This window comes from Apteryx rowi, unplaced genomic scaffold, assembly GCF_003343035.1.
Source record: "Apteryx rowi isolate R43461 unplaced genomic scaffold, aptRow1 scaffold_264, whole genome shotgun sequence".
Classification (NCBI taxonomy): domain Eukaryota; kingdom Metazoa; phylum Chordata; class Aves; order Apterygiformes; family Apterygidae; genus Apteryx; species Apteryx rowi.
In genome coordinates, this window is record NW_020449019.1 from 483,023 (window position 1) to 505,368 (window position 22,346).

At 51.1% G+C, this 22,346-nt stretch overlaps 1 protein-coding gene across 1 annotated transcript in view; it reads left to right on the forward strand.

The window, feature by feature from the left end:
- Positions 1-39: 39 nt before the first annotated feature.
- Positions 40-22,346, forward strand: part of NRG2 (neuregulin 2) — a 171,702-nt gene continuing 149,395 nt past the window's right edge. Inside the window, exon 1 of the mRNA XM_026067884.1 lies at positions 40-469. Coding sequence (XP_025923669.1) covers positions 40-469 — 430 coding nt within the window. The remainder of the gene's footprint in view (positions 470-22,346) is intronic.

Below are 22,346 nucleotides of genomic sequence, written 5' to 3' on the forward strand. Positions count from 1 at the left end.
CCGCCGCAGGGCCGGCGGGAGCGAGCGGCAGCCGGCGGCATGAGGCACGACCCGGCGCCCGGCTTCTCCATGCTGCTCTTCGGCGTCTCCCTCGCCTGCTACTCGCCCAGCCTCAAGTCGGTGCAGGACCAGGCGTACACGGCGGCGGTGGTGCTGGAGGGCAAGGTGCAGTCCGTGGCCCCCCCCGCCGGCGGCAGCAATGACAGCCGCGGCGCCGCCGGCCCCGCCGGGGGGGTCCTGGTCAAGGTGCTCGACTTGTGGCCCCTCAACAGCGGCGGGCTGCAGCGGGAGCAGCTCATCAGCGTGGGCTCCAAGACGCCCTGCTTCAAAGTGAAGCGCAACCACCGCTACATCTTCTTCCTGGAGCCCACCGAGGAGCCGCTCGTCTTCCGCACCGCCTTCGCCCCGCTCGACACCAGCGGCAAGAACCTCAAGCGGGACGTGGCGCGGATCCTCTGCGCGGACTGCGGTACGGGCCGCGCCGCGGCGGCGGGCGGCGGCGGGGGGGCTCCGGCCCCGCGCGGCAGCGGCAGGGATCGGGAACGGCCCCAGGCGGTGGAGGGGGGGGCGCCAGGAACGGCGCCGACCGGCGGCTCCCCGCAGGTGCCGGGGGCCCAGCCAGCCGCCGTCCGTACTGTGTCCCCCGCCCCGGGCTGCGCGGGGGGTTGCCTCGCCAATCGCCCCCCTCCTCCGGTTCGCACAGTGAACCGTGCCTTGCACCGGGGGAGGGCGGCGCATGCGAACGGCTCTCTCCCCGCGGCCGCGGCGGGCCCGGCCGCCGCAGCCCCGCTCCTCCCCGGCTGGGGGTCCTGTGCAGCCGTGCAGGCTGCGGCCCGCCCCGCTTGCCCGGGGCAAGGGTCCCGGCCGGTGCCCGGCCTCCCCTAGTCCCCGGGCCCCAGTGCCGGGCGGGCGGAGAAGGGCCCGCAGCCCCTGCTTCGTATGCACCCCGGGGCCGCTCCCAGCCCGTTTGCGTTGTCTTTAGCCGCACGTTTCAGTTCACTGAAGCGTTCGGTCTTGGTGCCTTCTGGCTTTTCCAGCCGCTCACCCCCACCGCCCCCCAACCCACTGAATGTATCTTTCCTCGATTTTCCTTGGTAATCGCAGCCAGCCCCCGACTGGGAGAGCCTTTACCGGCATGCGGTAGTGGCTCCGTTAACTCTGTGCGCACTGATGATGCCTGATGCATTGCTCTTCCTGGGCATGTTTACTAATGCGGAGATGGGCTCTTTCCCAAGGTGTGTGGAACAGATGTTGGCTTTCCAGGTGTGCCACAACTATCGGGAAGTTTTGCCTCTTTCAAAATAATGGTCTAATTTTCAGAAGCTGGTTTTCTTCTATTCATTTAATGCATTTAGCTTTCTTCCTTTAAGCAGCTCTATGCACTTGTTCTGTTGTATGTGCTGTGCACTGATCCTTCGTCACCCTTTTTTTAAACATGGTTATGAAATGATTTCAGCAGGGAAGCGCCTGCTGGAGCATTACTCCTTTTTACCTGGTCTTTACATTTCCTGTTGCAATAGGCTGGGAGGGGAGGGGGGAGCACAAGCAAAGACAATGACTGCATTTTCCCAGGGTTAGGATCTGAGCTTACAAAAATGCAAGGCTGGCCCTCAGTTCAGCTTTAATGCTCAGATACTGTGTCACAAAATCCTGAGAAAACCAGTAATACCTGGAGCTCTGAGAGCCACACCGTGCCATAAGAAATGAATTTGTATCTCTCTTGTTTGGTGGATTATAAGTATATGCAGGACATGTCTCTGAGGAATTCAGGTTCTCCATTCAATGACAACATGCTGTATATAAGTACTTGCTCATCATGTTAATTGGCCTTTTGCCTCATTAAAGGCAAGGTGCCATGCTAGTTATACTTAGCTCTATAATGAACATATGTTTGCTTGTTGTTGTTGTTGTTGTTAACTAGATGTTTCTGGGGCAAATACTTTGCCATTCAGGACTGTTGATACCAGATTGTGAAAGTTGGATCTGTATCTTTTTTTAGATATCCAAAAGATAAATTTAGAAGATCACATTACCTGGGAGAAAGGAGGAACCTTGTACATCATAATATGTTGTTGAGGAAAATGGGCTAGGACTGCGTATGAGAAAACTAATTTGGGAGACACTAATTTCATGTATATCTGTATGTGGGCCATCATGGATGTAGAGGATTTAGTAAAATAGCTGTTGTGGAGTTAAAAGAAAGGTAAATGAGGGAATTCCTTGGGACTGTGATCTCACAGTCAGGTAGAAGCATAGCAAAAAAAAACAGGCAGCTTTTTTTCTTGTTAAGCAAGAGGAATTCCAAACTTGCACATCTCTGAGCAGCCAGATAGGACTTTAAGAAGAATGGAGGCTGCTCAGTTGCTTCCTGGATCAGGCCCAAAGTGTTAATGTGTAGGCTGATGTAACAACAACTTAAGGGATGTCATTCTGCCCATGATACCTTTTTGGAGCTGAAACATTTGTTTCTATATTTTTGACCATATGAACAGGCATTCTGGCTAAGGAACTCTGCAGGTTGTTGGGATCATTGTCTCAGCAGAATTATACAGCATGTTGTAAAAAAAAAAAAAGCTGGTGGTTAGAAACTGTTATAACTGTGGGTTTGTTAAGTGGTGAAGATTAAATGGGAGCCACAGCATGCTGAAGTTGTGGTTCCCCAAGCACTTCATGCTTTCAGGTTCAGCTGGAGCTTCAGGAGGTTAATTTTGAAGGTGACATTCCCGGTAGGATCTTCTGATTTGTAGCATCCGAGCTGCTGAAAGGTGCATGGACTGGGAAACCAGACCATCTTGCCTTCTTGCTCCTTGGTTTCTGCTTGGAGAGAAAATGAGATGAAGTACTAGGTTGTTTCCCATTCTTGCTGCAGAAGCGGGCCGTGGACAACCCCAGAATTAGCAGGGGGTGAAGGGTTCAGGCACCAAGCGCTCTCTGAGGTAAAGCCAGGCTGCAGCATTGTGCAAGATATTATGGAGCAAATGGGACAGACACTAGGGCCTCTTCTGCGTTGTCAGAGAGGGACTGCATGTCACTGATCCCTCTAATTCCTCCTGCCCCTACTAAAGTCAGGGGCCTCACAGGACCATCTCCCTGCTCTGGCCCTGCGCCTGGGTCTGTTTTCTAGTGATTCATACACACCTTTCTCAGAGGCTAAGATACTATGTGTCCTCTGCTCTTGCTGACTCCAGAAGATGGTTGCCAAGGTCCAGGTTGTGTTGCAGAATTAGGCTTGAGATTAGAGCATGTATGTCTCTCTCCCACAGACAGCCCCTGCTTTTGTTCGCACAGCTTGCTTGGAGAAGAGAAAGTGCTGCTCGGTTCAGGGTGTTGAGGTACAACACGGGACCCATATCCTGACTGGGCACAGCTGGGAAGGCTAAAAGGGAGGGGTAGCTGGGGTGCAGGAGACAAAACAGGAAAATCAGACTGCACAGCTGGTATGTGGAGTGTTTCAGGAATGATCAAATAAGGCCTTTGTAGCTAGGGCGTACATGAGGGGTCTCAGCCTTTGTGTTTGCCTTGCCTTGTGCTGAGAACCTGGAAGGGGGACTCTCACATTGCCCAGATCTGCTGCTGGCCAAACTGCAAAGGTTGGAATTTCCCTACCTGCAAAACCCAGATGTTTCCAGCCCCTGTCTCTCTGCGCAGTCGTGGGTTGAATGAATGAGTGCAGTTTCCTGGCACAGAGGGAACAGCTTTCAAAGTGTCACTGCTCCCTGGCTCCCAGGGTCCTATGGGTCTCACCACCCACCCGCCCATTTTAAAAGCCTCTTCTTCATGGGCAGTATTATTGTTTTCCATAATGTATATAATGATTCCTTTTATTGCTTCTCCTCTTGTCTCTTTTCTTTACAACTTTTAGTACCTTAGTTTTGGATGGTCTCTTATTTTCTCTGTGTCCATGTGGACAGATCAAGGAGGAAGAAATAGCTGCAAGAGGCAGTGCTGGCTTTCACCAGCAGCGTGGCAGCCTTGTGTGGTATCCCTGCCTGGACTGCTCCTAATTTGAGTTTAGACAGGGGGTTGTGGTCCTGACCCTTCTGGCCTTTAAGAGCCTCTCAAGTCATTGTCTGCTTCCCCCTCTAAATGAACTCATGCATCCTGTGCCAAAGATATGTTTGCAAATATTTTGTATACAGGAGGGGCTCTTGCTAATGAGAGTTTAACCTGTCTGATTTCTGCTTTTACAGGGGAGCGAATGTCTTCCCACCTCTGTATGCAGGAAGTTGCAAAGTGGATTTAATTAGAGCTTGTATGTCTCTTGGAGCACCTTACTGAAAATGCTATAAAAGTCCAGGACTGAGTATAGGACTTTCCTGTAGGATTAGCTTAGTCTGAGTGAGTAATCTTGTGGTGGCAGATCCCCTGGGAGGATATTCAGACACAGGACCTGTTCTTGCAGCAGGTACTTCTTGTGAGATGAGGTTTCTGAACAGCTGTTTTTTTTTTTTTGCAGTCAGAAGGTGCATTGGTCTCAGTGGGAACCAGGAATGTGCTGGGGCTGTGGTGTTAGACTCGGTGGCCATGCATTGCTGGGAGTTTTATCTGCCAACTCTCAGAGCCTGGTTAGTTATACCTGGCCTGTGAGGAGAAGTGGGAGGCCCGATTTTGAAGCACCCGCGGGACAATACAGCCTTTTGGATTACAATGTAGGTGTTGCTGCCTGAAATAGCACTGGCAACATTGGCCCAGCAGCTCATGCAAAAATACTCCTCTCTGCTAACTTGCAAATCATCCGATGTGCTCCAAGTCAAGCAGACACGGGGGAAGGGTGCGGCCTGCCAGTCACCAATGCCAGTGTTGTCCCCTTGTCCCGGGACAGCTGCAAAGCAGGGAGGAACAAAATTAGCTTTTTTTTCATGTGCTGCCCTGCTAAATAGAGCTGTCTGAAACTGTTTCTCACCACCTTCAGAAAATTACACTTCCCTGGGTTCACAGAAGAGTGAAAACCTGCCTCCTTCTTGCCTTGAGCTTTTGCAGACGGAGAACGGTCACTTTGCTGCAGAAGGCTTTTACCCCTCTCAAGGGTGGCACATTTCTATGTGCTCCCTACTCCTGGCTTAGTTGGCACAGAATTTTGCCTGGAAATGGACCCAGGGGTAACTGGGTCCCCATAGCCAGATCTGTTCCTTGTCTCGGCTGAGCCAGCCATGAAGGGAATCTGGTAACTAAAACTTTGCTCAGCCAGTGCTGCTGGTTCAAATGACTTAGTTGTACCTAACATGCCCAAGGCTCACTCCCAGAAATGTGCCATGCGCAGAGCAAAGCTCAGCTAATTTCTCAGTCCCCCTTTCAGAAATGTTTGACTAAATACAGCATCTCCCCATGGGTCTCTACGGGTAACAGGAGACTAATAACACTTCTGAGTGATCCCAGCAGTGCTGCTTTCCACAGCTAGGGTTTCTCCATGCAGAGCCCCTGGTCACCAGCTGCTCTTTGGTGGCTCTCTTCATGCTCTGCTAACTAATAACCCTGAGAGATGGGCCCCGAAGCATAACGGCCTTTCTAAATCATAGGCAGCACCTTGACTTGAGTTTGGATCTAGATCAGAAAATGGTGTATGCTCGGGAGCACAGAGGCAATAAACTCCATTGCCAGGCAAAAAGGGAGCCATGTTCTGAAGCAGCTGAGCTCCCCACTTGTTTTGGGGTGCATCAGGCAAAATGCACCATAATCACCAGAGCCCTGAGCCTTAAAGCATTCAGCACATCCCAAAATCTACAGCAAAGTCCCTCAGGGAATCTGGGCCCTGCAACAAAGGCAGCATACCCTCAGTTTTGGTACTGTTCTTTTGGAGTGAGGATGCCTCTTGCAGAGGGCTCAGCTGGGGTTGCCAGTTCACGTGGGCAGCAAGATGGGGGTCCTATGAGGAACAGCTGTTGCTTTGCCGGGTTTGGGACCTCAGCTCCTGGTGCTGGAGTTGACAGGTGAGCAACACGCTTGTCCAGGAGGAGCTTTAGAGGTCTGATCAGTGGTGGGCAGCAGGTTTCCAGAGAACTTACATGCCTGGGGAGCCCGTGGGCGACTCTGGTAGTTTGAGAAATTCTCACTGCAGAGAAGCCTGAGGGATAACATGCTGGAAAGGCCTCCAGCCTGCCCCCACGCTCTGGCTCCTGCTGAGCCAGGAGGCATTGGGACTGTCTAACAGCTTCTGTTGGTTGGACTGGGCCTGCTTAGCGCCAGGTGTGGTGACGTGGATGATGCTGGTTGCACTGGTGGGAGCTGGGCAGGGTACAGTAAGGGGCCCTGAAAGGTGTCAGCAAATCCTGTATCCTTCTGTGCTCTCCCTACTGGTCAGAGGAGGCTGCCACAATGCAAGCATGCACCCTCCATAACTCCTGGACTACTCTTTCATCTCCAAATGGTACTGTTTAAATAAGAAGTCTCTGCCCTGCTCTCTGTGGGGAGTTATTCTCTGCACTGTGCTATGCTCACTGTTCAGTGCAGACGGCCGAGGACTCCTCTCCTCAGTGGGAGCTTAGGGTGACAGGTACAGCAAGGGGCAGTCCAGGAGGAAGCTCATCTCCCTGGCAACTTTGGCATCTGGGCACTTGCTCACCCACCAGATTGAGTGCACAGCACTTGAACACCAAAAGGGTCCCAGCACCTCTCAGTGCTTCCCCATCTCAGGGGGGGAGGAAGAGAGGTCTGCCAGCTGCCAGAAATTTTGGGGTCAGTGTATCAAGCTGGCAAGGGCAGACGAAAGATCAAAAGAAAGATGAATCACTGTGCTGCTCTTCCCCTGCTGAATAACCAGACTCCCAGCGCTCGGCTGCTGTGGCCTCAGATGCTGGGCTGAGTGATGCAAAGCTTGGCTGAAAGGGTCTGTGAGAACTGCTTTCATTTAAATCCCTTGGTCCAGCTCTATTCTGGATAAGACGGTGGCTACTCTAGAGGAGATGAAAATGTGAGATTCCCCAGAGCATGGGGTACTAGAGGAGAGAAGATGATTTTCAGCTTGAATGAAAATTAAGTGTTTAACTCCAGGCAGAGAAGCCTGGGCTGTGGTCTGGTAGAGGGAAATCACCTCTGTTGTCAAAGGATTTGAAGAAGAGGTTTGTATGAATGTTAGCTGGGAATGGTTTAGGCACCACTGAAGCTTTCTAGGGGAAGAGGAGAGTTCAGATCAGGGGAAGAAAAAGGAAGGAAGAAAAGAAATGATTCAGTGGGTTGGTGGAAGCTGGAGGATGCTGCCTCAGAGACCTAAGGCACTGGTGTTCAGCTAAATTGGGGTTTCTTGCTTTTGGGTGTGTTGGGATTGGCCAGCTCTTGCTGAATTCATAGCCCTGTCTGGGCATTGCTGGCTAATTCCTTGTTTCAGGAATCCTCATTCGTTCTTCTGTCCTGTGCTGCCATGTCATGCTGTGTCTGGCTTCCAGCAACCCAAGCAGTTAGAAAGGAGCAGTCACAATGCTCCTAGTTGGGGTATCATCCCAAGCAATTGCTCTCCCTAGGGTATCTCTGCAAACCCAACCATGACTGAAGGGTGACCTCCTAGAAATAATCACTGGTGTGAATTAAGGGGATGAACCGTGCTGAGCCTTGTGGTGGGAGCGTAAGCTGTGCACAGAACAGCTGTGGCACCTTGGGGGTATGCACGGGAACTAACGGCAGTGGGAAGAAGAGATTTGCAAAAAAGAGTCCAAAAGATGGTAACAGTCCTGACAAGGCTATGGGAACTCCAAGCCAGAGATGTCCACCCCACTGTGAAGGGTTATACCCTTGTCAGTGGTAGCTGTCATCTGGAGCTGGGTGAGAGCTGTCAGCAAAGCTTTTTGACAGCAGATTGGATAGACACTTGTCAGGAATGACCCTGGTACTGGTGATCTTGTGGGCAGGCATAGGGACTAGATAGCTGCTCAGAGCTGTTCTGGTGTGAGGAGACCATGACTTGCCCTCTTGATGAAGGTGAGGACTCCGGTTTGGGTGCTGGAAGTGAGCCTGTGGGATCTGCTAGAGGAAGCAGAGCCCCAGGGCTGAGGGCGAGCAGATCTCAAAGGTGGTGGCTTTCCAGGGCAGGTATGGATGGGTAGTGCTGTGTCTGGAGGCTTGTGGAAAAGCTGAGGAGGACAGGAAGACTTTGCAGAGCCTGTGGAAGGACACGGGAGAGGTAGTCAGGTCTTGCCAATTTAAGGTCAGAAGGGAGATATTTGCAATTCATTATTATCAATCACTGCTCATCCCTTTTTCCTAATGTCTCGGTAATGATAAAATGCTGTTCAGGATCCTCCTGGTGGTCTCAGGGCAGGCACATGGCTTGTCAGGATGGTGGGGACTAGAATCAGCTCTGCTTTCTGGGTTGTCTCACAGCTGGCAGCAATGCACCAGCCCTGGCTGCTGTGTTCACGGGAGCCTGGCCCTGTCAGACCCAAGCTCCCCTGCTGTCATACTGTCCATGTTAGTTCAAGGTAGGCTGCGTTTTGGTCAAGCTAAGGTGAGGTCCAGATCAAGCATGACCTGTACTGTAGGCCTCTACAAAGCATAGTGTGTTTTTTTCCCAGCATGCAGGAGTATGCAGAGTGAGACAATTAGCACTAAATTTATTTGCCCTGGGAGCATCACATGGAGTGAGCTGTGAGGGTGTCGTGCTTGTGGGTTGGATTTTCCCTATGGGTGAGTGGGATGGTAGTAATGTTAATGAAGGGAATGAGTGTCTCCAGCCATTGTCTGGACTCATTGCTCTGTCATTGTTCCTGTCTCCTCCCTTCCCTTCTTCCTTGGCTGCCCTCCTGTGTGGCTTCATGTGGAAGAAGAGAAGAGCAGAGAGTGAAGCAGCTTAGGCCATTTTCAGTGTAAAGCCAGGCAGACATTCACTGCTGGGAGACTTCATTTCCACATCCCTGGAAACGCACCCGGCCAAGTGAGGTCTCAGCCCTCCCGTAGCAGGTATTCTGGCCTGGATTCCCATGAGGAGATCAGGGCTGCCCTGTCTGCATGAGGACGCTGCCTCAGCCCATGGTGCTGTGCTCTCTGGAGGGATGCAGGGCACCTGAGACCTCATCAGGCCATCTGGCATCAAACTGTCTAGTGGGGAAAGGAGCTGTCTTCTCATCCTGGCTGCCAGGTTTTTTCTTGCGCTGCTGGCCCTCAGCACCATGGGGAGCTGGCTGGGGAAGCTGCTGTGACCTAGGAAACATCAGGACTTCTTCTTACTGACACTGAGAGCACGCTCACTCGCTGCCTGGGGAACTGCACAGTTATGTACTCCACTGAAAAGAAATGGAGATCCCTTCGCTCTTGATGTGCATTGGCTTGGCGAGGTGTTACCTGTTTGCTTCGAGGAGACGTGGGGACCCTTTTCAGTGGCCCTGGAGAGCCTGGGTCCCGTGGATTCTTCCTCACATCTGCAGAGCTGCGGTGGTAGGAAGGACCTGGGTAGGGGGGCAGAGATGGCCATGCTCCAGAGTAGGAGCTTTATGGAGTACCTACCCCATTTTTGCCATATGATAAGTCTGTGTGAGTATAAAAAAACAGCTGCCGTCATATGGATCCATTTCAGCTGTGTCTGTGCTGTAGCTATGCTGGGCGCATACACCACAGAAGCTTGTGTATGTTCACGCTCCAGAGGGACCCAATGCAGGCAAGGGGAACGTGCTTAGAGATTTGGGTTCAGTTCCCATCTCTGCCACTGGTGTGCAAGGGACCCTTCAGGTACTGGCCAGTGGCATATAGACCTTCCTTGGGTGGCCGTCTAGCTCTGAACATTTCAAAGCCAAGCTCAGCTCACAGCAGAGGTGTTCCATCCACAAGGACATAAATTTGCAGTACCCAAACCTTCCCTGTGATCTGCAGCATCATGCTTTGTCTGCATGGGGGAGCTGCGACATGTGAAGAGATGATTCCTGACAGTGTGTCAGTCCATCGTGTAGTGACAAGCAGACTCTTGAGATCCAGGCTGTTTTTTCTGGTCCTCAGAACTAGCCCGGTGTGCTGGCAGCAAGCACTAATCCCTGAGGGCACTTGGTCCTGCAGGATGGTGTGGAGAGAGGATTTTCCATGCTATTAGAGGGCTGGGTGGCTTTTTGGTGCATGCTATGATGGAAGGATGCTCAGATGATGAAGTTTGAGTGGCTGGCCTACCTGATGCTTGCCAACTTCTGTGAGCATAGAGCTACTGCCTGGGGCTGAGAGAGGAGGATTGTGTTTTGTGCCTTGAAATGATTCTGAAACTTGCAATCAGGGCCCATGCCCCAGCCCTCTGGGATGCTATGTGTCAGGAAATATTATTGGAAGGTGATCCAAACCCAGGCAGTCAGGGTTTTGTGTGCAGATTTACTTCTCCAGACCCTGCCTGGTGAGATGAAAGACAATTGCACTCTCCATCTGTGCTGAGACAGCTAATCTGCAAGCCCTCCTGCCTCAGGTCACAGATGATTTCAGGCCTCTCCTTTCCAAGCGCTGTCAGCTGAATTGCGTCCTGCTCTCTCTGTCATCAGGACAATGCAGGTGCAAGGAAGGGAAAGAAATCCTGCCCATGATGTTGACATACTTGTAGGAAAACCAGCTGAAATTGCCAAGAAAGCATGTGCTGTCTCTGTAATCAGACTGGTAACCAGGAATAAAACTATAGCTGTTGTAGGAAGGAGGTGGTTTTGTGGCAGTGGTGTGCTGCTGTGTTGCAAATTTCTCAGCCAGGAAGATTTGCTGCAGTTTGTGAGGGGGACACAGGAAATAAACTCCTCTATGAGCTCTGGATCATAACTGGTTGGATGTATCAGGACAGCGCTAGCAGTTGGTGTCATTCGTGACTGTCCAGTGGAATGGTCATAATCTGATATAGCATGAGCAGGGAGAAAGTAACTTCTGCTTTCATGTTGTACGGTGCTGATAGTGAGTATCTGTCCTGGCACAGCCTGGATAAAGTGCACTTGCCTGTTCTCCTGGGAGAGTTGCTGAGTGATCTCCTCTTCCCTATTTGAAGGCAGCATGGCTTCACTACCATGGGACCTGACCTGCTCCCATATGCTCCTGCTCTGTGGCTGTGTGATCCGTAGCAGCACTTTTGTTCCTCTCTGCTTGCAAAAGGGGGTTTTATCCCCATGATGAATGTGTGGCCATTCTGGGAACCTGTGTCTGTAAGGGGTTATTGATGTGGTCAGGGCAGTTCTTAGAGCTAGGGGAGAAAATACTTTCTTCCTCATCAGGAGCTCCCGTGACCAGAGGTGTCTCTCCCAATCACAGTTTTGGGCAGCTGTGCAGCTAGAGAGAGGTCTTGTCCTGTCCTTTGCTCTTGACACACAGGGAAATGTGTGGCTGTGTATGCAGTGGTGCGGGACAGGCTCTGAGAGAGGCCACTTAGTCCCTGTCCCCACACAGCTTCCCAGAGGACACATGTTTGGGATGAGGAACTGTGAGGTTTTGTGGACAGGGCTGATCTCCAGCTTGGGTACTTCCTTATGTTGCACAAGGTTTACTGAAAGTTCAGGAAGCATCACATGAACCTGACAGGAGGGGATCCATTGCAGCATTTCCTTTCCTGTGATCCCTTTCCTGATTCGGTGTCCTTTCCCATTTCTCTGCCCTTGGGGAATTTCCCACCACTCATGCCTGGTGGCTGGGCTGTGTCAAGGAGTTGGGAGAGGAGTGCTAGCCATTTTCTTCTTTGTGTAGGCAAGGAGAGCACAGACAAGCGTTCTCAAGTCTCTGATTCTGGCCCAAAGAGGTCTTAGACTCCAAGCTGTCTTACTTGAGTATTTATTAAGTAGATTGGTCCAGGAGCCTTACCAGAGATCCTGGCAGCGCAGTCACAGCTGGTAATAGAGCTGCCTTCTCTGTCTCCCGTGGGCTGAGGGTACGAAGAGTGGAGTCAGAGATGTCCCATCAGGGAATGGCTCCTATCAGGATAGACAGCTCCAGGGGAAGTTTGGTGCTTCCATCATCAGAGAGTCAGGGTAAAACTTGCCAGGACTTTCCATTTGGCCTGAGACATCCATATGAGTGGAAAGAGGAAGTGGGTTTAAATCTTTTCTTGATCAAGAATGAGGTATCAAGAAATGGATGCCTAAGGGATTTGGGTACCTCTTTGGTTAAGCTTGGCTGAGCCAGGAGATATCCAGGCAGTCATTTTGGGTTTAGGCACTTCCATCCCACCCAAATTGCCTATTTTCTGCCTGGCCCAGAGGGCAGATGGCTTCTCTGTCTGCCTGGTGCCGAGGCTGGGTGAATGGGAGGGAGGGATGGGAACAGCTAAGCCAAGGCATGAGTTAACAGCCATACTTGGGGCATGTCTTTACAGTGCAGACTGCAACAGCTCTCCCAGCTCTGCTATGTGCTGTTGCCAGAGGTGAAGCCTTCTTTTTCCCAGCCATGACACAAGTTCCTGGTTACTACACAACTTCAGGTAGATTTGAGGAAGGAAGAGGGGGTCACAGTGATAGGCAGTTCCTGCAGGGGAAGCCCATACTTTGGTATCCTTGTATTGAGAAATAAGGCCAGCAACGCCTCAGGCAAATGGCATTCCCAGGAAGGGAATCAGGTGCAGTGGGAATGGGTAAATGCAGAGCCTGTGGAAAACATCCATGTCCCTGGGATAGAAATCTGCCCAGAACTGGGGCTTGGATGTTTGGATTTCTTTGCTGTAATAGACACATACCTTCCAGCAAGTGAGGCTAGTAATAGGATTTTATTTGAAGCAGTTTTATGCTGGCCTAAGCTCATCTGTTGTGTGTGTGGTGGTGGGGGGAATGGCATACATAAGGGTAATTTCTTGGCTGCAGCATCCAAGGTAAAACCCTCCTAGGATACTTACTTTTGCGGCCCATGTTCTTCAGAATAATATCTTTTCTTCTTCTCTGTGTAATGGATAACATGGGAAACTCTTCTGCAAGGAAATAAATCCTGCTTGTCACTGTGGCTTTCACTTGGCAGTGTTGAATTTCCTTCCATGCTGCTGTTGCCTTTCTCTCCCCCCCCTCCCTCCCACACACACTTTCTTCCCTATCTTACATCCTCAGCTTTTAGAGCAATAATTGCAGCTGAGCCAAGAAAACCCTAACATGTTTTTAAGGATGGCTTCAGTTCCTTTTTCTGCAATGTTCTCCCTGGCTCTACCCTGTTTGAAAACTCAAAGGAGTTTTGATGACATCTTTTTTCCATTTAGACCTATTTTTGGAGGCAATTTCCTTGAAATTTAGTTTCTGGATGAGAAGTGGAAAAATGAAGTTGTCCAGTGACACTAAATATGCAGGACACCCAGGTCAGACCTGCTTGTCAGAAGAGACTCTCAGTATCCCTTCTAGGTCTCCCTATGGCAAGAGATTACTGGTGAGATCCAAGCAGTTTTGTAGGAAGTTGGGTGATTTTGGAAGTGAAAAGTGAATCCTCACAAAAGTCTGAGACTGTCTAGAGGAAGAATAACATGTAGAAAGCCCAGGACTTCTTGCCTATATGGTTCTCACTCACCTGTAGCTGAAGGCCTGCAGACTGTTGGAGGCTTAGTGGATATGTAGGCTACCAGCCCTGGTTTGTCCAGGACTGTTGGGTTGTGTGTTGGTGTTTGTATTACAGGGTGCCCCAGACCCTTGGCCAATGAGGCAGCTGGAGCCAGCGTTCCCGTTCAGTGTCTCCCTGGCTCCCTCCTGCTGAATTCAGTGGAGATTTCCCCATAAAAAAAGAGTGCTCAGTTTCTGCCTGCAGCCCAGTGTCTGTCTGCAGAGTGCAGCTCTAGAGCTGTTCCCATGCAGTAACCAGCTCCTCCAGCCCTGGATACCATTTCAACATTCCCTGTCCCTTCAGAGCGAGGGCTGAGCAAGAGCAGCATCTCCCCTGCTCAGCTTCAAGGGACAGGGGTCTCTCCACTGCCATCAAAATGATGTGGAAGGACAGACATTTGGGCTCTTGTGCAGCCATGCCATTGACTCCTTTGGGTTTTATCACCTACACTGCTCTGGGTCAGGTCCAAAATATACTCACCACTTTCTCTCTCTTCCCCTCTTCCTATAGGGCTCATCCAGTGCCCCATGAGGCCCTGGCTTTCCTTCACCAAAGGCCATAAATACAACAGGTAGGAGTCTAAAAGCACTCTACACACTCTTGAAGACTGTCCTCCTGCCATGCCCCTGACAGGCCTTCCCAGAAGAAGCTCAGCCCACTGCTGTCCTGGAAGGACTGAGGAACAAATTCGCCTGGGCCATGTCTGAAACCTGACAGCACATCTCTTGGGGAGGCACTGCTATACCACCTGGGCCCAGGCAGCCTGCCCCAACCCCCTTTGCCCGCAGTCCCCCTCTTGCACTTGGTCTGTCTTGTCTCAGCTGCTCATTGTAGCCCATCCTCAGACACTCCTGGGATGAACTCAGTTTTTCTTTTAAGCCAGTCTCTCAAGTGAATGCAAAACTTGGGGGGAACTGGCTGCTGGGAACAGGGCTGGAGTCAGGGAATGGCTGGGAGCAGTGTGTCTGGGAGTTGTGCCTGAGGAAGTCAGGACAGTGGCAGCATTTGGCTTAGCTCTGTCCGGGTTCTCTTGTGGGCAAAAGGGGAGCAGGGACAGCCTGAGGAGCAACCCTTTACCATCTTCAAATGGGATTGTGCCTCACGACCCCTTTGCAAAGAGAGGCCTGGTGCTGGGCTTGGTGTTGTTGGTAGACCTGCTGATTCCCTGCCACTGAGAGACAGCATTGCCTGCTCTCTCCGTACTGCCTTTCTGTGTGGATCAGTGATGCAGAAATGACAGGGCAAGGAATGGGGGAGCAGAGAACAGCTGCCAGGAAGACTGTTGGGTGGAGGTTTTGCCTTTCCTCCTCACAGCTTGGAGAGAAGGCTTCTGGGAGGGAAAAAATGTCCAGCTTGCAGCAGAGACTGTGAGCACAGTGATGCTTGTGCACAGCATGCCACGTTCTGGGTCAGGTGGGTCTGATGGTAGAGTGAAGCCCAGCAGTCTGCCTGGAGGCATCTGGACCAGTGACCTGGCTAAAGGCATTGCTCAAAACTCTGCAAGCAGCCATGGGACCACAGAGAGTTTTGTGCAGATGAGCTGTGCATGCCCCAACCCTGCTGTCCTCTGCCATGAGCTTGTGACCTGTTTATCCAGGAAACATAGTTGCTCCTTTGGCCCAAGCCATGAGGCTGGGAGGGTTGCATAGGCAGGGGTCTGCATCCTGCCCCACACTGCAGCGTGATTCAAGCAGCCCCTTTCTAGCCCAACATTCTGGGTGTCCTGCACAGAATTACAAGACTGCCCCAGTCCTTGCTCTTCCTGCACTCAGCAGCTGAGTGTGGCTTGCCRGAGGGTTGTGATATGGCTGGTGAGGAAGAGAGTAGAATAGGGAACAATGGAAGTGTACAGGCCATGCCAGGCAGGTGGTTGTGTTTGTTTCAGCACATGAGAGCTTCCCTTCCACCTGCTACTGACTCTTCTGTGCCTCAGCTTGTGCAGTGTGGGCTTCCTGAGCCTGCTGGCAGTGATAATGCTTCTGTTGTTGCTGTGGCTTTGCCTCCCTTGCAGCTGAGATTGGTCAGAGTCCTTTGAGAAGCCTTCAGAGTCACATCAGTGTCACTCTCCTGGTAGCTGAGGCAACTCAGTGGTGGGGGGTGTACTCAAAGGAAAGAAAATCCTTGGAAGAACATGGGAAACAGAGAAGCCACCATTAGCTAGAGATGCAAAATGTTGGATGACCTTTTTTCTCCCTCCAGCAATCTTGTCCAGGTGGAAGTGGGAGATGCTGCATGTTGAGATATTGCACTGAGTAATTCAGCAGTGTTTGGGCTGTATGTCAGAAGCTGCATGCTGCATGTCTGTGTGTTTATGGCAGGGAAATGAAGCAGCTCTGCCACTACCCGTTCCCCAAACTGGTTCCACCTGGCTGCTTCTCTGGTCAGCAGAAGAGAGGAGGCAAACAGCTCCAGATGGGAACTGTGGATGTTCTGTGGATGCAGGGATATTTCCCTCCCCCACCCCCTCTCCCTGCAATCAGATGCTTGCAGAGCAAAGCTTGAGACAAGCCGAGCATCACTTGCACTCCATCAGACGTGGGTGTCTATAAAAAGCCTCTCTGAGGTTGTGATTGGGTGGGCTGGTTGTGCCACGTGGGCTCTCGTAAGGCCTGTGTTGCTGAGCAAGTGGCATTCCACTTATTTTTGGCACTAATAGTCTTTAGTTAATACATAAATTCAGCTTAAATTCTGGATGGAAAATAAATCCCAAGTGGAAGCTTTGCTAATAAGATGACAGACGCTTCAGGGAGCCTGGGAGGCCTGTCAGCAGAGCGGTCGTGGTTGTTGAGTTCTGAGAGCAGTAACATGCTCAGGCACAAGGTCCTTAAAAGTTACCACGATTTGTCGGACTAAATTACAGAAGAATTAGACAGGTGGCCGAGGTGAGCTCTAACTTTAACTGCCAGTGCTGAACTCATTACAGCAAATGCCCTAGTGAGAACCCCATTCCCACACTGGCATGGTGAGAAAAGGAAGGGACTGGAGCATCGGTTTAGGTCTGATTGCTGCTAAACACCTTCCCTCTGATAGTCTGCCAAAATTGAAGGCCGATCCAAGGTTCACTGTAGCTGGGGAATACTGCTCACTGGCAATCACCCTGGGATGTTTTCCCAATGTCCTGGTTCATACTGGGGAACCTTCACCCCAATTTTGAACAAACTCGAGGGCTGCATTGGAGCAACTGGTTCCTTCCACTGATATCACTGAAAAGAGAAGGCTTTCTGGTGACAGAGCTACAAACCTGTTGGTGAGATAAGGCTCAGGCCCTGCTTGCTTCCTCCTGACAGGCTCTTTCTTGGGTTTTAATGAATTTCGACTCTTTCTGGCATTGAAAAGGGATTGGAGGTTAACCAGGGATTTAGGGGAACATCAGTTCATTCCTGTCTCTCTCCTGCTAGTCTACATCACCCTGTGCACTCAACACATTAACCCCTTGCCAGGCAACAGGAAGGATTTTAAACTAATTTAGGCCTTAAAATGCCCTTTCAGTGTAGGTTCAGGTCTCTCAGTGCAAGTCAGAACCAGTGGTCCAGCACTGGCCTTATGAAGAGTGAGAATCCGAGGACATTTCTTTCCCCAGGTTCCTTGCCATGGATTTCTGCCAGACACTGCTTCTCTCCTCTGCAGTTTCCACCCAAAAGAAAGACAGGGAAAGCCTCAATTGTTTTGCTTTTCTGGGAGATGGCGTGCAGTTGCTTCATTTTCCCATGTTCTCAGTGGGAGGGAGGGAGGGCTTGTTCTGGAGACTACTGGAGCTGTGTTTTTTGCAGTAGGGAAAGCCCCGGTAGCCTGCACTCTGTGAGACTTCTGCTAGTGTTACAAATGGACATCCCTAATTCACAGTGCAAGGTGGTGAGGTCCCAGCAATGGTCTGTGGGCAAGATTTAACAACCTTGAGGCTTTGCAGGGGAGCTGTGGGTTATTTCTCTCCTCTCTAATTCCCCCTGTCTCTGTTCTCATCTGGGACAGTCCTTAGGGACATACCATGCTCTGGTGGAGGCTGCAGCAGAAGATGATACCATGGGGCCCTGGGATGCTCTTCTCTTGGAGCAGGGGGCTCAGGGAAGTGAGGCCTCATATGTGTCTGTGCCAGAGCTTTCCTTTGGAGCCAGAAATGATCACTGCTGGATGTTGGCGGAAAAAAGAAACCCCAGCATCTCCATATCCAGTAGCCAGCAAATAACCTCTGGGGATTGGACATTGCTAAGCGCAGGGCTGGCCTGGCTGGGACTTGCAGTCAGGTCTGTGTCTGGAATGGACATGCTAGTGCAAGGAAGAGCAGCACATAGGCATGAGCATTTTGTGTGCAGTGGTGAGTCCTGGTTGCCTGAGCCTGAGCCCTATAGATCTGGCTTATATCTAAAGGGCAGCCTCAGTCCCCCCATGGCTGCCCTGGTCTCTTTGGTGTGCATCTCAACTTCTTGTGCCTCCACCCACTGCCCTGCAGTCCTGTACAGCCCCTTTGTAATTACAATGCCCCCTGACCACTGGCCTATGTACCCCAAGCCCTTATTTTGCATGCTGCTTGTGCTTCCCCGGGGAGTTGCATATCCTTGTTACCTCTCACTGGCTGGTAACTGAACTGGTGGAGCAGTCCTGAAATGTGGGGTGCCTTCCTCCAAATATCCCTGATCACCCCCTTTGGTGCAGTTGGGTGCTCCAGGTTCCCCAAGAACCCAGCTAAGTGTGGTGCTGTACTCACCTGTTACTGAGTCTAGGGCTCCCCACACAGCTTGGGCTCATCCTGGCCTCATCCCAATCTTTCTTGCACCAGTGAGCAAGAAAGTGAGCTAGTCTGGCATCCTGCTTCTTTTCTGCTCCCATCAAGTTGATTTTGCAGTCAACAGAGCTTGGGTTGTGTCTGTGAGTTTTGCAGTGTCTCTTAAAACCCCAGCTCTTGGTGTCATGGGTCTGTATTGATGTACCACTGTGCATTTAAGGATTCTCTTTGATGCTGTTCCCCCTTCAGTGGAGAAGGTTGCCCTACTGTTGGCCAGCTGGAAGTAGTGATGGACGAGACTACGTCAGCAGCCTGGAGGAGGGAGCGGTCTGGAGATGGGGCAAAGTGTCTGGGGATGACTGTCAGAAAACAGCAGCTTTTGAATGCCTTGAGCACAGGGGGCTGGAGTGGTCTCTCACTGCCTCCTTTATTAGCAATACAAGGTCTCCTCAGTGGAGCGGCTTCCTCTGTTGGGGAGTGTTCCCTAGCAGAAGGGATGAGCCCCCAGATCTGCATGCAGCTGCTGCAGTGCAGACTGAAGCCAGCACATGAAAGCCTTGAAACTGTTGTGTTGCTTTCAGCCTCCTGGGAGACACAGGAGTGGGGGGCCGGGAATAGATGGGTGCCAGCATGTGGGTCTGGAAGATATCAAGAGGAGTCTTTTTTGACTTCCAAAGCAGGGCAGCCTGGAGGCTGGGATGAGGTGGGAAATGAGCAAGGGAAGGGGAAAAGAGGTCATACTGTCAGGAGAGAGCAGGGGAGGCTGAAAGATATGGCAACCTCTGAGGCAGCTCTGCTCCCGGCTTGTGAGGGGCTTGAATAGTCCATATCAGGGTAGGGGTGTGGGAATGAGGGAGAGTCCTGCCCACAGGCAGTGCTCAGTGCCACTCTGCCTTCACCCTGCCTCTGGTCCCTGCTCCACAGAGCTGCACTAATCCCTGCTGGGCAAAGCGGGGAGGGAACTATGCTTTGATGGAGACAGGGAACGATTTAGAAGGAATTAGAACGGATTTATGATGGTGGAGGAAATCACAGTAAGCATGGCTGGCCTGGCCTGGGTCACAGACCTTGGGCCATGTGGAGGGGATTGCTGCCTGGGCAGGCACCCATAGAATTGTTACAAAGGCGATGGGGCTGCTTACAAGGTTTTCTCTTAAAGTCCAGGTTCCTGGAGTCATGGAACTGCATACAAGTCTCTGTTTCTATGTAAAAGTTTTGTGGTGACAGAGACAAGCCTGGGAACAAAAACCACCAAAGCTCAGTCTGCCAGGAGACGAGTACAAATGGCCATCATTTATTTTGTATCTATGCTTGAAATCTACCCCCAATTTGGGGGTGTCCAGCTCTCTGTCCTGTACTATTTTGGGTTAGCAATAAGGAAAACACAAAGAATTTCCCTGTTTGCAGGTCTGGCCCAAGGTTTCTCCCAGGTAAGGTCTGTTTCCAGTTGTCAGGCCCTGGTGTCATTGGGGAATGGTGTCCAGGGTCTGTTGTCCCAAGGCTTGGTTGTCACTTCCAGCCAGCTGGCTGGCTCCTTGCAGGGCTGGCTAAGTGCATTGAGGCAGTGTGCAAGACGAATGTGTTCAGATCCACCACACTGAGAAACATCTAGGGTGTCATACATATCATCTGTTCCTCTTGACTTGGCTTCTCTGGATGGGAGGCCAAGGTTGATGGATGGAGACAATGCCAATCCTGACCACTCTGGCTGTTGAAGGGTTATGGAAATCATCCTGCTGGCCTGGGGAGACCCTTGGCTCTTGCTGCCTGCTGTTTCTCTGCAGGGGTGAGTTGTCGGAGAAGTTTCATTTTACGGCTCTGAGGATGCCAGGACATGGTGGTGTCTGGCAAAATGCAAGGCAGGCTTCCCTGGTGGAGATGGTGACACGGCAGGCAGACAGGAGGGTGACAGATTCTCTTTGTAGCAGCCGTCTGCCCTTAGTCTGCTGCGAAAAGCCCTCTTTCACCTTCCAGAGGAAACTAGCTCCCAGCCTGTCAGCAAGATGTTTCTGAGCTCCCTGTGGTGTCTGGCAGGAATTGCCCACTCAGAAAACATAGGGCTTGTTGGTCTTGGCAGGCAGGGATTTAGGATGCTGCTGGACTGTACTGGAGGGTTTTAAACCCAGCTGCATAACACACAGGCAGAAACAGTGAGGCAGATGTCCCCCATCCCAGGTGCTGAGCAGTGGTGCATTGACATAGTTTCCTTCATGCATGGTAAAGGATGGCGTGGGAAATGCTAGAAAGCTGCCATCGGGTGGAAGATGTCTCACTGCTGCCAGAGATCTAAGATCTGCAAAGTGTTGAGATATTCCAACCCTGGCTCTAGATGAGCCCATGGCATCCCACAAGTCCTGCATTTGTTCCATGCTTGTGTCCTGATGGATGAAGAGTGTGAGATCCTGGGGATGCAGAGATGCACGAGGGACCGTTTTTTTTTTGTTTGATTATTTCGCAGAAGGGTTTGCCAGGCCTGCTGAGTCCTGGGGTGGCTTGCCTCAAGATCAGCCAAGCAATGACTTCCTTGGGAGGAAAGGCAGAAACCAGTGCAGTCCTAATGTGCTCCTGGGCTCCTTTTGCCAAGCCTAGTGCAGACGGGCCATTGCTTCCCTGTGTAGGCCCCACCAAAGTCTTGTGTTCAGCACAGGCATCCTCTGATTAGGATAAGCTCAAGGGTGACAGAGCAATTTGTCAATGGCCTTGTCAGATCCTGAGGCCTTGTTCCACTGAGTAAGGATTTTAGGCTGCAACATGCATTCAGATACCCCTTTGGCTGACAGCTCCAACCTGCTGTTGCTGGAGAGGGAGAGCAATGGACTGACCTTCTGCATTTTATTGGATCTACTTAATTTTTTAAGGCTTTGTTTGACAAAGATCAAACAAACCAAGGCGGGAATCCGGGCTCCTCAAATAGATAGTTCCTGTTTCTCTCACACAAATAGGTCTGTTGTGTGTCCATAGGGCATATGGTTTGCATTACTATAGAAGAATGGGGAAAACCTGGCTCTCCTCTCCTGCTGGGTGCTGGATATTCTCCTGCCATGGCTCCTCTCTGAATCCTTTAGGCTACATTGGTGTGAAGTTTTTCTCTGGTACAGAGATGGGCAGTGTCCATACTATTAAACATAACCTCTAAAGCAGGGTGGTTTCTTACAAGAAAGGATCCTTGGTTATGCTAACTCTTGAACCATGACCAGAATTTGTTTGGTCCAGAAATTGTTTGCTCCAGGTTAAACAATATCAGGGACTCTCCAACAGTGTGAAATTAGACACTCACATTACCCTTGTGTGGTTTAATTTACTCATATCACTATATCTTAGTGTCTGCTTTTCGAGAGATACCGGCTGATAGCAGCAGCAAGACTCCTGTACTGCTCAGGAATGCAGATATCAAGCCTTAGGGCCTGGATGAACATTTCTTCAGTGGCTACCTTTTGCTGTCCCATGGTGTGTGTAACTCAGCAAAAAAATCCCCAAACCCAAAGGTTTCTGGAAGGCCAGGGCAGCCCATGCTGGGGCAGCTGTCTCAGAAGTGTTCATCAAACTGTGCCTTTCTTCTAATCCCCTCATAGAAGATGATGGGTAGTGGGAAGGACCTGTCCAAATTGAAACAAAAACCTCTCTTCCAAAGTGCTCCAGAGAAACTGAAGAGAATGAAACCAACAGCCTGTCCCAGCACAAGGCTTCTTGGGAGAAGTGCGGGAAGATTGCTGAAACCTCAGATCTTGTCCATTCTCTGTCCTTCTCAGCACAGGGACCTCAGGAGGCCATGGCAAGTAAAGGTGCATGGAAAGGTTTTCACATGATGGCTCCTCCATGGTGGACCTTCAGAGTCCTTCCTGGCGCTCTGAAGGAGGGAGAGCATCCCTGGGAGGTGACCGAGCTTTGCCAATGAGCTCTGCAGAAGGAGTGGTTTGCTGTGGCTGAGACAGATCAGGGGCTTAAAGCTGATTTCAATAGTGCTAGGAACTGCCCCAAGGCACAATTTGGCTCTCCATCACACTTAACATACTCTTCGGAGCTTACAACTGGAACATGTTGTCCTAGAAAACCGCCCGTGTTAGTCCCAAAGTCTCTGAGGCCCTTGCTCCTGCGTAGTGATATCCAGTCACAGGAAAGTGGGGCAGGAGAGACCTGGTGGAAGCTCAGACTCACTACCAGCTCAGCTGGGGAAGGAAACAAGGTGCTCACAAGA